The following is a 17,445-nucleotide window of genomic DNA, read 5'->3' as shown; positions in this document are numbered from 1 at the left end:
CTCCAGCAACTTACAGAATTATTAGTTCCTATAATTTTTATTTTATTTTATTTTATTTCTTTTCAGTGTTCCAGAATTCATTGTTTATGTTTACAAAAATCCTAGACTAAGTTGGGTTGTAGATGTATACTTTGGAAGACTGGTAGTGTCTTAATATACATAGCTATCACCAAGCGATTAAAGAAGCAGAAGGAGTCTATATACCTTATCTTTCTTCCGAGAGGTCAGTATTAACTTTGTCTTAAAAGTCTGAGGGCTACACTGGGAATCAGCAGAGACTTCATTTTTCTGAGATTAATTCTTAAAGCAAAGAGTGTTCATGGCTAAGCATTTTTTTTCCAAGAATACAGAACAAAAATTTAAAAAAAAAAAAAAAAAGGAAGGAAAAAGAAAGAGCCCTCTGCATACCTCCTTAAGTGATTTTATCAAGCTAGTGAGGAGCTCTGCAGGAAACTGTGTCGGCCACTTCCGTGGTCCAGCAAGGGGGAAATTCTGTTTTGACTCAGGTAGTGCCAGAGCGGATGGCTGCTGGGAGAAGTAGAATATTTCCTCCCCGTATCTGCTGATTTTCCCACTGAAGGAAAAAAAAGAAAGGAAGGAAGGAAGGAACAAATTTTGTATGAGAAAATGCCAAAAGTTAAAAAAAAAAAAGAATTCCTTTTTTTTTTTTTAACATTATTCATATTCATCTCTTGTCAAGGTAAAGTCTGATTTCTGCATATAAGACTGGGTCTTTTTGAAATGTACTTGATCTATGTCTATCAGGTCAGTGATAACGAAGGGTTGAGGGGCATTTTCACTTTTATATTCTACACCTCTGTGTTGTGAGAATCTGTTACAAGGAACATGGATTTTTATTTTTTAAAGTGATATTATAAAAACAGACGGTAGGTCTTAAGATGGAGAGATTTCTAATTCTTTCTTGATAATAGCTCCTAAATGATCATCAGAATCACCTGGGGAGCTTTAAAAATACACATGCTCAGGGCCCCACCTGTGGAGATTCCGGCTCTGGGCTGGGATGGGGCCCAAAGACCTATTTTTAGAGGTCTTCAAGCGACTGAAATGCATTACAGCTTTGGGAACCCTGTGGTATAACTTATTAAGGTGGTTCCTTAAAACAATTTCTCCAACATCGACAGTGGAGAGTTTCTATAAAATCTCAAGAGATTTTAACGTGATGAATCAGATCAGCCACACAGGGTCAGTCTTTTTCTGTCGGGCCTGTGACCCACAGTGCATCCCCCTTGCAAAGTAGGAGCCACACTAGCAAGACAAAGCAGGTGCTGACTGGGAAAGGTTTCCCCAGCAAGCGGGCATAACCGGGCCTTTTGCTTTTTGCACCAAGAGCTAAAGGCTTTCTTAGCTCGAGAAAATGAGATGGTTTATTAGATTCTTCCATGAATTTTTTTTTTTACCCCCGCTGGACTTGTGTCAAAACATCTAGTCCTGGATAAAAGAAAACAAACAAAAAAGGAGTCGTGGGACCACTCCCAGGGGTAAGACTGACAGTGCTTGACAGCACAGCTGGTGAGTTTTCAGGCATGGGTCGGGATGAACCACTCAGGAGAGGCAAGTTCAGGCTTTCTCCTGCAAGACCCTCGGAATGGCCTCAACCTCAGGTAACTAGACAAACTCTGAGTTGCGGATTTGCATTGAGTGAAGTCACCCCCAGATTTTATTGATGAAGGAATCACCAAATGCTCCTGCCGATGTCCTGCTTCGAGAAAGTTCAGTGTAGACCCATATCTAAACTTTGTAAGTTTGCAGCAGATACATCTGAGGAAGACTCGTGTGTGTACAAAACACGGCCGAGTTGGTTCCAGCCCTCTTTGCACATAGCCCTCCAGGGAGGTGGGCATGTCTGTGGCGGACGGTTGTGGTACCAGCCAGGGTTTCTGGTTTTTCAACAGTCTCAGAGAAAAGGAATCCACTCCTCCCAGCTCTTACAAAGGACTTCCTCAGGGAGAACAAGGGAAACGTCTTTGGCTCCTGTCTGAGGAGGTTAATTGGTCCAAGATCCATGGTACGACTCATAACTCCAGTTCCCACACACACACACGGAGACCAAAGCACAACATTTCAGTCAGCTTGATGCCGCCCGAAAGCTAGACTGTAGCACGAGGTAGAGCAGTAATTACAAATGCCAACCAAAATTCGATTAAATGACACGTCTCATTTCAGAAATGTGCACATATTGTATGCTTTATGGTGTGAACTACATTTGATAGAAACCAAATGTACCAACAGATGGGTCTCGTAACCCAGGAACGAGCAGGGTCGGCAGCATCCTTGCAAACCCGGGCCTGCCTCCGAAGGTGCCTCTGACGTCAGCGTCACTGCAGTTAGCTTCTCCACAAAATATGTTTGGGTTTGTTTTCTGGAAGAACATGAAGGGATTTTCCCCACTTCTTCTGGAAATATCTATTGGGCAGGAGATCCGGTAAAATGCCTCCAAGAAGCTTTGTAAGATGGGCAATATTTCACAGAGGTCATGGTCCAGAAACAATAACCTTTATCTGCATTCCCATCACTTGCACCCATCGAGCAGCTGCCTGTCTAACCCTCTCCATTTTTAGATGGGGTCAGTTTCTTTGTTTTTTTTTTAAACCGGAACTTCCAGAGGCAGGCCAGTCATCAGAGTACTCGCAAACACTGTCTGGGAATCACCCGACGTGTCCTTGCTTGTGCCGCTTTCAAAGTCATGCCTCCCTCATTCCATTTGGACTTCTTTCCGAGGAAGCGGTCATGTTCAGCCACGCACGCACAGTGAGCACCGTCTGATCTGGAATGCTTGGAAATGGCCGTGTTGACCGCAGACCTGGAATGTCTACAGAGTGTGGGCTGGCCGCACCACCGTCTGCCGTCTTTCTAGCTGTTTCCTCCTTAACGCAACCACAGGGGAGCAGCCGTCCAGAGATAACGTGCCCTCTCTCTCCGTGCGGGGTCGGTGAGGATCGGCCAGGAAGGCACCTCCACCCCTTCCCCTGGAGCCTTTATATGGCAACTTGGCTCCCAGTCGCCCTCGGCCTCCCGCCTGGCAGGAGCAGACCTGTGGCTCTCTTCCCAGCCCCTCTGCAGGCACATTCCCAGTGGGTACTGCTAGCATTTGGCTGCGCTCGCTCCTTTTCTCAACCTTGGCCTTGGTCTGCACTCCTGACCGGGCATGCAGCACAATAAGCCCTCAGCATGTTCATTCTTTCCAGCTCCTGCTGCTTTGCCCTTGTGGAACTGGCTCTTCCCCCACGCAGCACGGAACCCGGACGCCTGATTTATGTCTGCGGACTTAAAAAAGAACAGAGCCCAGTGAAATCCTAGCCCTGCCTGGTGCTTTGGAGTGATCCAGAAGCACGTAGCTGGGGCTTGATAAATGACTGCCGATGGGGTGGATAGATGAGGCCTCAAGTGTGGTGTCTTCTGGTTTGATTGTCCACTTAGACCCTGGGTTTCGAGTCTCCAGCATCTCGGATTCTTCCGTCTTGTACGGGTTGGCACTTCTGCAAACCGCTGACCCACCTTCAGGACCCCAGGGTTAATTAGCATTTTTGCGGGAACACAGTCTGCCTTCCACGTGGGTAAAACTGATCTGTTCTTCAAGCCACCTGTAAGTTCGATTCACGTGGACGATTCATGTTGACCTTTCGTTTGAGGCTGGGAATTTGGGTAAAGGTGGCAAATTGCAAATCCCGATTAGCTCTCAGATCCACATTGCATGAGAAACTCCTAACCCAATTTTAAATGGGCACCATGAAGATCTTTGTAAAAAGTTTTCCTTTACTCACTAGACGTGGTTCTCTCCTAAGTAAGTGGCATCTGCTGAACATGATTTACTCGTTCTGGGATAGTTTGGTACGGTTCCTTCCCTGGGGTCGGCATGATGCACGCGTTATTTTAAGGCTGCGTAGGAAGGGTGTGGGCCTCCAGGAGGAATATGTTCACTTTGGCTGCCCGTGGCCAGGGCTAATAACATAAGGTCATGTGGAACTGGTCGCACGGGGCCAGATGGTGCATCAGACGCTAGCTTCGACATTTACTGAGCAGTGAATGTTTTTGAGCAAGGGGATGATGTAAGAGCCTTAGGAAGCGGTGTTAATGTTGATCCCAAAGGAAGGACCCCATCGAGGGTCTGTGGCAGGTGTCTATAGGCAGGGACCTCCCCCCCTGGGGGGGTGGGGCGCAGGCATAGGAAGGAGGGGCCGGGAGATTCTGAGATGGCAGAGCAAAGGGACCTCAAAGACTGGTTGATGAGGGGACTGAGGAATCACAGATGTCCGTGGGGCCAAGTCTGGGGGACTGGACAGGTGAGGGTGATGGGGAAGGAGGAGAAGGGCTGAAGGAGTTTGGGAATCTGCCTGTAAGCACAGATGCTCCAAGTCCTGCCCCTTCTCACCGGGCTTGGACTTGGGGCTCAGTGAGTGCCGGGAAGCCCGAGTCTCCACGTCTCTGAGAAGGAAAGCCTCCTTCGCTGACTTGAGGCCAGTCTCTCCCATGTGGAAAGCAACATCAACATGCCTGCCCCTTGCTATTTTCCAGTGAAAGCAATTTCATTAATAGCAGCACGGGGCCACTGAGACTGAGTACCATGCTTGCATGTGAGGAAGGATTTTCAAAACTAAGGAGAATATCCCACATGCTATGACTGGAAGGCACGTTGGAGGTCAGGGCTCTTGAGAGAGGCGGACCTGTTTGTCCGAGCTCTGGTTGGCCACCGCTGTTGCTGGGCTGAGTCCATTTTTCTGCACAACGAGAAAGTCCGTATGAACTGGTGATACTAGACTGCTTTCTTTGAGCAAAATATTATCTCACCTGATTCATCTTCACTTTGCTGTTTCAAAATTCATGGCTGGGGGTATGAATTCGCAACCTGGTATTAAATTTATTAAAAATGTTCCAGAAGTTCAGGGTTGATTTGTAGGGGGCTCCCAGAGGCTGTCTGAGAATAAAGGAGCAAATCTGCACCTCGAAGGAGACCTGTATACTGCTGAAACGATTTTCTGCTGTGGATTCAAGCCGTGGTCTCCACACGTGCATACTTTGGGCCTTTGTCTAATTCTTCAGATCTTTATAGAATATTTAATCAAGGGGCACTCTGTGGACTTGAGAAGGACTGGGCTGTGGGACAATAAACAACCTCTCTGTGCTGCAGTCCGAGGCAGTCCTCCACGCGGTGCCAACCGCCCAGGGCCGGCCGCGGGGCCTTGCGAGGCACCCCCTGCTGCGCCCGGGCCTCTCAGGGATTCCAGATGAGTCAAGACAAGCACCACCTCTGCCAGCCTCCTGGGAGATGGCTTCTATTTCGGCCTCATCCATGTTCCCTGGATCTGTAGAGAATAGAGTTGAGAAAGGTGGAGGGGGAATGAAAAGCTGCCTGAGCCAACCCCGAGGAAGAGGACAGACCCAGTGAGCATAGCAGTTGCTGGAAGCTTGGTGCTGCAAGCCGCGCAATCTGCCATCCCCGTTTGTTGATCTCGCATGCCATCCTTCAGTTGGCACCATGGCTGCCAGGAACCACCCCCTCCTTTTTCCATCCGAAGGCAGGGAAAGAGACATTGTGGCAGAGTTAACTCTTCCTGCCCCGAAGTCTAGAGTTTCTCCTTCCCCAGCCCCCCTGCCCCAGGTCGGGGGTTGGGAGGTTGGTAATCTGTGCCACGTTAGGATCCACACAGATGTTAGAATCGAAGAATTTTAGAAGTCAAAGGGGCTGAGGGAATTTTTCCGAAGAAGAAAAGCAGCACTTAGTTTCCCCCAGATTGGACCACATGCGGCAGGGGCTGAAGGTCCCCTGAATTTGGAAGGACAGTGATCTCTAAGGAAAGCTGCCTTCTTCTCCCGCCTGGGAAGACCTGGACCAAACACTCCTGGCAAGTCAGCAAGGATGGGGCGAGGCGGCACAGGCCAGAGACACCAGCTGCGGTCCACGAAGGAGGAAAACACACACGGGGAGGCAGAAGTGAAGAAGCAAGTCCTGGGAAGGGGGTGGGAGGGAGGGAGAAAAGAAATAATCCGGCATCCTCCCAAAGACAGCTGTGACATTTTACAGGGTAAACTGAGTAGCCTGATGTGACTTCGCAGAAAGAATACCACTCCTTTTTACATTTTTTTAAAGAAGTCACCGAAAATCACATAGAAGGCCTTTCCTGTTTTGCTTTCCGTGCTTCTGAGGAGATGGGAGAGGGCTGCAACCTGGGACCCAGCGTGAGGGCCTGAGGTCCGGAAACGTCAACAGGGCTGTCCTGGGGTGTGTGAGGGAGGGACTACCTGGACTGCGGAGCGTGGGAACGGCACTGTTCAGAGGAAAGGGCTACAAGCTATCACTGTTAATGAACTAATTTGTATATCTAAATGCTTGGAACAGCGCCCCGCCCAGCATACACGCCCTGGGTTCACTACTGCCGCCGTTACCACCATTACGGCTGACTATTGTTAAGTTTTCAGAGGCAGAACTCACGTGGCGGGTCTTTACTCAGAAACCGTACCTCAAAGTTGATGCGAAAAGCTCCTCGTCCTCAGCTTAGGAAACAGAAAACGGAATAGCCTTTGAGGAACCTAATTCTCAGAAATACCCTCTGTCCTGTTGGGAAAACGTCCTGCTTTTCCGCTGGGTGTGGCCAGGGCGCAGGGGCGCTTTCCTTCCAGAACCCAGGGAGGAGCCTCTGCTGTTAGGAACGATGTGAAGTAGCCACTGGTTTTATGTGAGGAGACGGTGTAAGGAAACGGTGGGTGCTTGTGTGAGATGTAGGACCCACAGACTTCAGCTTTTTCAGGGAACCACTGGTGATCAGAGACCGACAAAGGGACCCCAGTTCCCAGGGAGGGGACTGTCCCAGGTCCTCTTTCTCAAGACCCGCTCCTTTCCACTGGCCAGCCTGACCCGGCCTCCCCTCCAGAGAGCCGTATTTTGAAATTACCTCCAATGGATCTGAATTCAGCCTTACCCCATAGATGTTAGCCTGATCCTCGCAAATGGATTAGAAGCTGTTCAGAGCCCCTTGTCCCATTTTGTTCTTGGGAGTGTATCCTCCCAGGCCCTCAGCATGGAGAGTTATCGAGGCACTGGCATTCGGGTCCTGGTCCCCAGGAGCGGGTTCTCCCGACCGGATGACTGGCTGCTGTGGGTTGCGCGCCGAGCGGAGGTTTTTCCCAGTGTGAACTCTCCTGGACCAGCTCCAGTTCTTGCTGGCGTGTTAGCCTTCGACTTTCTTCATGTTGACAAATGGTTCCCAGCTGCACAAGCCTCGGCCTCGCGTCCCCTTGGCCAGTGCCAGGGAAAACTTTTCTTTCAAGAACAAGCAGGAACAAGTTGGTGTTGGCCAAGTCACCCCAGGCAATTCCAGAAGTCTTGTCCTTTGTCTGTGACCCTCCACTCTCTGCCACACATGGTCCCTGCGCTGCCCACCCCCCAACCCCCAGGTCCCACCTAGACCTGGCTCCCCGATTAAAACAGGTCTAGGCCTCTGCCCTTTGTCCCTGGTGATTGAGGCTGCTAATTACTACAGATCCAATAAACAAAGCTGGGTTTACTGGGAATCCCGCCTGGTGACGTATTTGCATTTTATTTTTATTTTACTTTTTTAAAAAATTTTATTTATTTATTTGAGAAACATCACACACAAGCGGGGAAGGAGCAGAGGGAGAGGGACAAGCTGACTCCAAGCTGAGTGCAGAGCCCAACTTGGGGCTAGAACTCACAACTCTGAGGTCATGACCTAAGCCAAAATCAAGAGGAGTCTTAAGGGGCTGAGCTACCCAGGCACCCCACATATTTGCTTTTTTTTTTTTTTTTTTAAGATTTTTTTGTGTATTTGACTGAGACACAGTGAGAGAGGGAACACAAGCAGGGGGAGTGGGAGAGGGAGAAGCAGGCTTCCTACTGAGTGGGGAGCCAGACATGGGGCTCGATGTGGGGCTCGATGTGGGGCTCGATCCCAGGACCCTGGGACCATGACCTGAGCCTAAGGCAGAGGCTTAACGACTGAGCCACCCAGGCGCCCCACATTTGCATTTTATAAGGAGATAATTTCTTAACTGCTCTGCAAAAGGCTGGGCAAAGAGGTCCTTACAGGATAGGCCCTGTGGGAGGCAGGGCTTGGCTGTAGAAAGGACTCCAGGTCAGGGGAATCCTGGGTTCAAATCCTGACTCACTCCTCACTAGCTGTGTGACCTGGCAGCTTCTATAAACCCCAATTTCTGTCAGATTGCACAGCGCCTGCCACACTGATAGCACCCAGATCGGTGAGAGCCCCTCTCTGATGTCTCTTCAAAGTCCCTTCTTGGGGTCCCTGCATGGCTCAGTTGTTTAAGCATCTGCCTTCAGTTCAGGTCATGATCCCAGGGTCCTGGGATCGAGCCCCAAGCCCCACATCAGGCTCCCTGCTCAGTAGGGCTTCTGCTTCTCTCTCATCCTCTCCCTCCCCCTCGCTCGTGCACTCTCTCTCTCAAGTAAATAAATATAATCTTAAAAAAAAAAAATAAAGTCTCTTCCTCCCAGAGGAATTCCCTCAGCATCCACAGGTAGCGGGAGGCCAACTGTATTCCGTCATCTGTCTGTTGTTGTAGAATTAAGAACATAATTGTTTTTGTATCCTGTTCAGTTGTAAATTGCTCTCAGCTTGGGATTTTTAGAAACATTTATTGTGAAATATAGCTGACTTGCAGGAAAGTGCATGAAACACACATGTACAATTTAGCAAATCGTGATAAAGGGATCACCCACGTCACCACTACCCTGGTCAAAGAAGAGAAGTACTGCTTTAAAGTGGAATATTTATGACACAGTGATTCTCAGCTGGGGGTCACTTTGCCCCCAGCTGACCTTTAAACCTTTTTGGTTATGGGGACGCCTGGCAGGCACAGTTGATAGAGCGTGCAACTTGATCTCGGTGTCTTGAGTTCAAGCCCCACATTGGGCATGAAGCCTACTTAAAACAATGGTTAACCCTCGTTGGTTGTGACGTCTACTATGGGAGGCACTACCGGCATCTCTAGTAGGGGCCAGGGCTCCCGGCTGCTAAACACAGCCCCTACAACAAAGATTCTCCTGCCCCGGAAGTCTGTGGAGCCCAGGTTGGGGAAGCCTGATGCAACACAATCTGATGAACCGTTGTGCAGAACATCTGGTTTCTGGAAACACAGTGCTTCTGTAGGAGGTGACCTCTTAGTGAAAGACGTAGGTGCTCAAGAAAGCTGTTAGTATCAATACTTATACCTAACGTGTTATCAGTGATCCCATCCCACTCAACTAACTGTTCTCTGGGGGATTTAAAAAAAAAAAAAGGCCAGCCAGAATTTCAGATGAAGGATCTGAAGTTAATAGCCCCTGCTAAGAGCATCCCTCAGTTTGTAGTCTCTCACTGTGGCCAAATGCTTTTAATCTGCCCTGTCGATTTGCACCGATCTTGGGAATCAAATACTAGACAAGTTGTTCCATCCTACTATTAATTAACTCGGGAATAAATTAAATACTGTACTCTTTCCAACGACTGGTCCTGCCCTTGGTTGTTTTTTTTTTTTTTTAATGTATTTATTTGACAGAGAGAGAGCACAGGCAGGCACAGAGGCAGTCAGAGGGGGAGGGGAAGTGGTTCCCCGCGGAGCAGAGACCCCGATTCACGGCTCGATTCTAGGACCCTGAGATCATGACCTGAGCCGAACAGCCGCCCAACCCACTGAGCCACCCAGGCACCCGGGTCCTGCCCTTTGTAACCGGCTTCTCTCTACTGCAGGATTTGGTTGTCCGCATTGTTTTTATTCTCGGCAACCTGACGGCGAAAAATAATCAGGCTCGCGAACAGTTTTCCAAAGAGAGAGGGAGCATCCCGACCCTGCTGGCGTTGTTCCATGCGTTCTACAAACTGGACCTGTGTGCGGAGAAGCGGACGGCGGGAGCGGAGCAGCCCCAGACGCCCAGGTCGCGGGCCCAGGCGGAGGACGTGCTCATCAAGCTGACCCGGGTGCTCGCCAACTTAGCCATCCACCCGGGCATCGGCCCTGCGCTGGCCGCCAACCCGCACGCCGTGGGCCTGCTGCTCACCACGCTGGGTAAGGCCCGCGCCGCCGGCCGCTGCCTGCAGGGGACGTAGTCAGGTGGCCCCTCGGGCGCGGCGACAGTTTCAGCAGTGCGATCGGCTCGCTTGAATGAGCCTTCTCAGCTGCAGGTGGGAAAATCCCTCTTCTGCTCAGAACTGCCTCCAAAGTAACCCAGGCTAAAAAATACATATATAAATACACACACGTATATATGTGTGTATATATGTATTAAATATTTTAAATATATATATTTAAAATTTAAGTTCTACATTAAAAATACATAAAATGTATTTTTCTCATATATATATCTGAAAAGAAAAGAAAAAAAATAGTTACTAAAATCCACTGAAGTGTACACCTTGAAAAGGGTTTATTTTATGGTATGTGAATTTTCTCACAATTTAAAAAAAAAGGTATCAAATTGCCAAAAATTGGCCAAACTAAGCACAAACAGTTTAAAATCCTTCATTTTTCCTGGGTTACTCCACAAGATGAGAGTGTATCTTTTTCTTAGATTTTTACAGTACCTGTAATTATGGCCCCCAGTCACTCTGGTCCCATTTCCCCCCATTATTCGCCACCGCACTCGTCGTCCATAACAAACTACCACAGATTGGGTGTCTTGACCCAGAGAAATGTGTTTCTTGTGATTCTGGAGCCTGGAAGCCAAGGTGGAGAGGCCCGCCGGTGGGGTCTGGATTGAGAGCTGGGTAGACGGCTGACTTCTCACCAGGTCATCACGTGTCATTCCTCAGAGTGTGGCCCCCAGGAGAGAGTGGATGCTCTCTCTCTCTTTCTCTTCTTCTAAGACCTCAAATCCGGTCCATCAGATAAGGACTCCACCATTACGACCTCATCTCACTTTACCTCCTAAAACCCCTGTCCCCAGTTGCAATGGTATTGGAGGTTAGGGCTTCCACATAGGAATTTGGGGGAGGGGACACAATTCAGTCAATAATATTCTGCTCCTGCCTCCCCCACCGAATTCATGTCCTTTTTACACGCAAGACACATTTATTCCATTTCAGTAACTTCGAAAGTTTTAATTCATTCCAGCATCAACTCTAAAATCTAAGGATCAAATTTCATTTTAATATCATCTAAATCAGATATTGTGAGACTCAAGATACGGTACATCCTGAGGAAGAATTCCTCTCCTGTGAACCTATGAAACCGGACATGTTACATGCTTCCAAAATACAGGATTGGGCAGGCCTCGGATAGACATTCCCATTCCAAAGGGAGAAACAGGGAAAAAGGAAAAGATTGCAGTCCCCAGGCACGTCTGCAAGCCAGGTGAATGCCGTCATAGTTTAAGACCTGAAAGCCACCCTCTTTGGTTCAGTGCTCTGCCTTCCAGACCCCCTGGGGCAGGGGTCCGACTTGCACATCTGTCAGTCAGGGGGCCGGGGCTCTGTAGGCTGGTCTTGTTCTCAAGGCTTCAGGGTGAGGGTGTCTGGCCTGTTGTACCCGAGGCAGGGGCCCTGGTTGTGATCTCTCACCTTTGGGGTCATTTCCACTCTTCTAGAAGAATAATGCCCACTCACAGCCCAATAGCTCCCTCGTCCTGTCCTGTCCCATGCAAGGATAGCCTTCCGGTCTCAGAGCCTTTCTGGTCCAACTGGCAGTGTTTCTGCCCACAGAATCCCAGAAGCTCTGTATTGATTGATATTCCAAACACACATTTGGTTCCCTCTAGCACATGCTTTTACACTTTTTGCCATAGGGATAGACTGAAAATCTTCCAGATCTTCAGGTTCTACTTCTTTTTGCTTAACAATTCTTTCTTCATCCTCACATTTTACTGTAATGTCAGGAGAAGCCAAGTCGCTCCTCAAACACTTTTGCTTTGAAATCTCAGCTCAATATCCAGTATCGTTGTTTGCAAGTTCTACCTTTCACAAAACACTAGAACGCTAACATAGTTCAGCCAGTTTTTTGCCACCTTACAGCAACCATCACCTTTCCCGCAGTTCCCAGTAACCTGTTCCTCCTTTCCTCAGAATGACCTTTTATGTCCATACGTCTACCAACATTCTGTTCATGATTATTGTTATCCTGATTATTATAATCTTTTCTTTCTGAGCCCTCACCCGAATTGCCTCTAACATTTCTCATTTCTACCATGTACCTCAGACTCCTCCAGCCTCCCGTCATCCCCCAGCTCCAAAGCTGCTGCCACGCTTTTAGGTACTTAGTACAGCAGCAGCTCACTTCGTGGTACCAACCCCCATCCCAGCCTGCTACGGCGGCCGTAACAAAAGAGCGTAGACTGGGTGACTTCAACAACAGATTTATTTCCTCACACTCTGGAGACCGGAAGTCTGAGATCGGGTGGGCATCACGGCTGGGTTCTGGTGCAGTCTGTCTTCCTGGCTTGAGGATGGCTGCCTTCTGTTTGTGGCCTCACACAGCCTCTGCTGGCATGTGCCCTTGGAGAGCATGTGCTCTCTCTCTCTCTCCCTCTTCCTTTTTTACTTTATTATATTTTTATTTTTATTTTTTAAAAGATTTTATTTATTATTTGACAGAGATCACAATTAGGCAGAGAGGCAGGCAGAGAGAGAGGAAGGGAAGCAGGCTCCCTGCTGAGCAGAGAGCCGGACGTGGGGCTCGATCCCAGGACCCCGGGATCATGACCTGAGCCGAAGGCAGAGGCTTTAACCCACTGAGCCACCCAGCACCCCTTTATTTTTATTTTTATTTTATTTATTTATTTGTCCGAGAGCACATGTGGGGGTTGGGGGGAGCAGCAGGCAGAGGGAGAAGCAGGCTCCTCACTGAGCAAGAAGCCCGATGCCGGGCTTGATCCCAGGACCCTGAGATCATGATCTGAGCTGAAGGCAGATGCTTAAGCGACTGAGCCTTGCAGATGTCCCCCTTCCTCTTCTTATAAAAGCCACTAGGCCTATTGGATAAGGATTCCACCCTTATGACCTCATTTAATCTTCATTAATCTTCATTTAATCTTGTATTACCAGGTACAGTTACATTAGGGTTTCACCGTATGAACTGGAAGGATGTAATTCAGTCTATAGCCCCCTTCCACTTTTGGGGCCTTGTCATTTCCCACAGTCACACTTGCCCACCCATGTGCAGGGAAATTAACTACCACACAGAGGGATCAACTTAGCTACGACTTACCAGGCTCTGACAGATTTTTTCACTACAGAAGAACCATTAATACCTGATGAAATGATGTTTTGGGGTAACCTTTGCACTTGGCCCCCTGCTCTTCGTTAAGATCCATTATTGAGTGCTTAGTGCCTAATGAGTCCTATGCTAAAGGAGGTTTATCTTAGTCTGCTCAGGCTCCTGTGCAACAGACCACCACAGAAGGGTGGCTTAAACCACAGACATCTGTTTTCTCACATCACAGTTCTGGAGGCTGGAAGCCCAAGGTCAAGGTGCCAGCAGGGTTGGCGTCTGGCAAGGATGCTCTTTCTGGCTTGTAGATGCTCCTTTCCTCCTCTTCTAGGGAGAGCAGCTCTATGGGTCGAGGGCCTCATTCTGATGACTCATTTAACCCTTCATTACCTCCTCGCAGGCCCTTGCCCCCGATTCAACCACCTTGGGGGTGACTTCACACTGGGGCTCCTCCATATGAACTTGGAGAGGAATACCAACCTTCAGTGCATAGCAAGGTTTAAAAACACATAGTGTCTGCTCTCCAGGAGCTCTGGGTCTACAGTGGAGACATGGCAGGCGTGCGGACAGGAAGCCGATGACAAGCACCAGCCTCCAGGCCGACACAGGATATGTCGAGGACTTGGAGCCCCAGCACTTGTCTCTAGAGGCCAGTCTCTTTGCAGAAGTCTTTGAAAATTAAAACAAAACAAAACAAAACAAAACAAAATGTTTCTAATAAGGACTAGCCCTTTCAGCAAGCTCCCAGATTTAGAGATTTGCTGCCTTAGTGGCCAGCTCCAAATTCTAGACTTTGTTACATCCTTGAGCCAGCTACACAGGGCTTTCTCAAGCCCTCTGGCAGCAAATGCTGGCCCCAGGCAGCCCTACTGGGCACTCAGGAAGAGAGGCAACGAAAAGAACACACATGGTTGAGTCAGGCATACCCGGATTCGGATGTGGGTTCTGTGAAGTCAGGCAAGGTATGTAACACCTCTCAGCCTCAGTGGTTTCATATGTAAAATGGGCATATTAGGAGGTTGATATGGACTGAATTGCACCCACCACTCCCCAGCTCCAAATATTGAAGCCCTAATCCTCAGTGTGATGGTATTTGGAGGTGGAGCCTTTGGGAGATAATCAGGTGTAGACAAGGTCATGAAGCCAGGGTGCTTGTGGTGGGATTAGCATCCTTCTACGAAGAGACGCTGGAGAGCTTGCTCTGGCTTTCTCTCTACCACGTGACGATATGGTAAGAAGGTGGCCATCTGCAAGCCAGGAAGGGCTCTCACCGGAACCCAACCACATTGGCAACCACACTGGCGCCCTTCCTCCAGGACTCTGAGAAAAAGAAATTTCTGTTAATTAAGCCTCACATCTGTTGTATTTTGTTATGGTGGCTGAGCTGAGACAGATGCACCTTTGGAGTATGAATTATTATGGGCTCAAATGCTTATAAGTGCATGTAAGGCATTATTAATCATTTACTTTTGTGGTGCTAAGTGCGCGTACAGCCCTTGGTGCTGTTGTGACGGGCTACCTCGAAGCGAGTCCCTACCCTCTTGCCCTGGATGCCAGACCCCAGAAGGCGGTAACACAGAAGAGCTGCCCTTTCTTTTCCTGGACAAGCTAATGAATTCTCCCAAGGCAAGAGAAAAAAACCAGATTCCCGAACACCACCCAAGGTCTAGTGCCATCAGTCTGAGGGTGGAGAGAACAAGGACTCCTCAGTGGCATCTCTACCTCTGCCGGGAGCTGAGTGTGGAGGCTGAGTGGAAGGCGGGGACAGAATGACCAAGGGTCTCCTGTGTGGAGTAAGGGTTCACTTGCTGTTGCATTCAGCGACTATTTAGTGAGCACTCCTGTGCACCAGAGTCTGCTCTCGCTGCTGGGAAGACAACAATAAGAAAACAGACAAATCCCTGGTCTCACATAGCTTCCATCTTAGGGCTAGAAGACAAACATTAAACACTTAACAAGTCAGATGATTATGTGTGCAATGGAACAGATAAAAGGAGGGTAAGGGAAAAAGTGGAATGGATGCCATTTTATAGAGGGAGGTTAAGGAAACTGTGTTCAATAAGACAACATCTAAACAACAACCTGAAGGATGTGGGGAGTGAACCAAGTGGGCCCTGGAAGCAGAGTATGTTCTAGACAGAAGGAATAATGGTGCATAGGTTCAGGCAGGATCATGCTGATAGGTTTAAAAAAAGGGGGGCGGGCACCTGGGTGGCTCAGTGGGTTAAAGCCTCTGCCTTCGGCTCACGTCATGATCCCAGGGTCCTGGGTTCGAGCCCCGAATCGTGGTCTCTGCTCAGCAGGGAGTCTGCTTCCTCCTCTCTCTCTGCCTGCCTCTCTGCCTACTTGTGATCTATGTCAAATAAATAAATAAAATCTTTTAAAAAAGGGGGGGGCTGGGCAAGAAGACCAGTGTGGTGAGGGTCTTGTGGAATAGCAAATGAGGTGTCGATGTCAGAACTGGGGCTGCCTAGGGGCGCCTGGGTGGCTCCGTCTGTTAAGCATCCAACTCTTGATTTCAGCTCAGGCCATGATCTCGGGATCGTGAGATCAAGCCCCACGTCGGGCTCTGCGGTGGGCGTGGAGCCTGCTCCAGATCCTTTCTCTTCCTCTCCCTCTGTGCTGCGCCTCACACAAAAAAAGGAACTGGGGCTTCCCAGGTAGGGCCTGAAGCTCAAGTAAGACAAGTGATGTTAGCTGACTATTAAAGGATTGCCGTGTTAAGGATAGACTCAGGCAGGAAGATGGAAGAGGAGAAGCCAGGTAAGAGGTGAGGGATGGGCTAGGTAGTAGCAGAGGAGGCGAGAAGCGATCAGATTCTGTGTGTTTGGAGGGCAGCACGGTTAGGAGTTATGAACAGATTATGCCCTAAGGGTCATTCTGCTGAGAGGTGGAGGTGTGAGGAACAGACTCGCAAGGTAGAGCCCCCAGGAAAGCTCAGAACACCGCAGGTCGGTGGGGGTAAGATGCACATCAGTGGGGGTGAGACACAGCTCAGCTTGTCCGTGTGTTGGCACCTTCACTTGACTATGATCACAGAGCCTAGGTCAGCCTAATTTTCCCAGACCCCCTGACTGGAGGGATTGAGCTTAGAGTGTTCTAGAACCTGGTCAGGAGTGGTCCCCTGTGTTTCGTGCATTTCCCTGCAAGAAGAGTCCTGGGAAGTAAAGCAGTAAGCAAAGCTCCTACACAGATCCCATCTGGGACACCAAGTTGACCCTGGCATGCTGGGGCAGCTAGGAGGTCATGTTTCTGCCCCTACAGTGAATCTTCCATACCCTTTTCCTAACTTTCTTCCAGAATACAAGTCAATTGAGGATTGCGAGGAGCTGGTGATCAATACTACAGCCACAATCAACAACTTATCTTACTACCAAGTGAAGAATTCCATAATTCAGGACAAAAAGCTATATATTGCTGAATGTAAGGTTCAGAATTGGGTTCGGGCAGATGCATGGTTGTTTAAGATTTTGACTTTTTTAACGAAACACAGAATTGGTGTCCTTCCTATTTTCTGATTTCTTGTACAAATATCAAAGAACCTGATTTGTTTCTAAGAATTCAGAATATGGGGAAACGTTAGGGTCTTGGTTCTCGCTAAAGTCCCTTTTAGTTTGTATTTTACTGGCACTTGAAAATTTTGAGTTATCAGTATTTAGTATGATGCTGATGGCTAATAGCCTTTAAATGAAAAGTTAAATTCGGTGATTTATGTCTCTGGTTCCCAAACCCAGTGCTCATAAAGCTTCTTGTGAGTAATAACATGGATGGAATCCTAGAGGCTGTGCGTGTTTTTGGAAACCTCTCCCAGGACCATGACATCTGCGATTTCATTGTGCAGAAAAATGGTGAGTTAATGACACTTCAGGTTCATAAACATGTTCTTCTTGCCAATAAACAGCTAAGCAGTGTTCGAGCTTGGGTCATGACGATGTAATACTTGTCTCTGCTCCGGGACAAGTAGTGCTTTACATTCTGTTCCATCCGTACTTAAGGCCTTCAGCTCAGTGTGCCAAGATAGATCTGGGCGGTGTTCTCCCTGTCCTCTCTCCCTTGTGAGTGCTCTGAGATGGTGTGTGGACGTGTGTGTGTTTAAGGGAAACAGGTCATCCATTAACATCATTAATGTCCCTGAGAATGGACTCAAGAGACATTCTCCTTCATGTACTAGAACATCCCTAACAGTACGGCTTGTGATTGCAAAAAAATGGAAAGAACTTAAATGTAAATACATTATGATATTCACAAAACAAAAAGTTCTATATCGGGGTG

General features: G+C 48.5%; 1 protein-coding gene across 1 annotated transcript in view; it reads left to right on the top strand.

The window, feature by feature from the left end:
• Positions 1-17,445, top strand: part of ARMC2 (armadillo repeat containing 2) — a 102,346-nt gene that overhangs the window by 74,198 nt on the left and 10,703 nt on the right. Inside the window, exons 12-14 of the mRNA XM_080806584.1 lie at positions 9,723-10,038; positions 16,474-16,596; positions 16,908-17,021. Of these exons, the coding sequence (XP_080662710.1) occupies positions 9,723-10,038; positions 16,474-16,596; positions 16,908-17,021 (553 nt within the window). The remainder of the gene's footprint in view (positions 1-9,722; positions 10,039-16,473; positions 16,597-16,907; positions 17,022-17,445) is intronic.

This window comes from Martes martes (assembly GCF_963455335.1).
Source record: "Martes martes genome assembly, chromosome: 6".
NCBI classification, from domain to species: Eukaryota; Metazoa; Chordata; class Mammalia; order Carnivora; family Mustelidae; genus Martes; species Martes martes.
The sequence above is the reverse complement of the archived record's forward strand: the minus strand, read 5'-3'. Positions and strand labels throughout refer to the sequence as shown.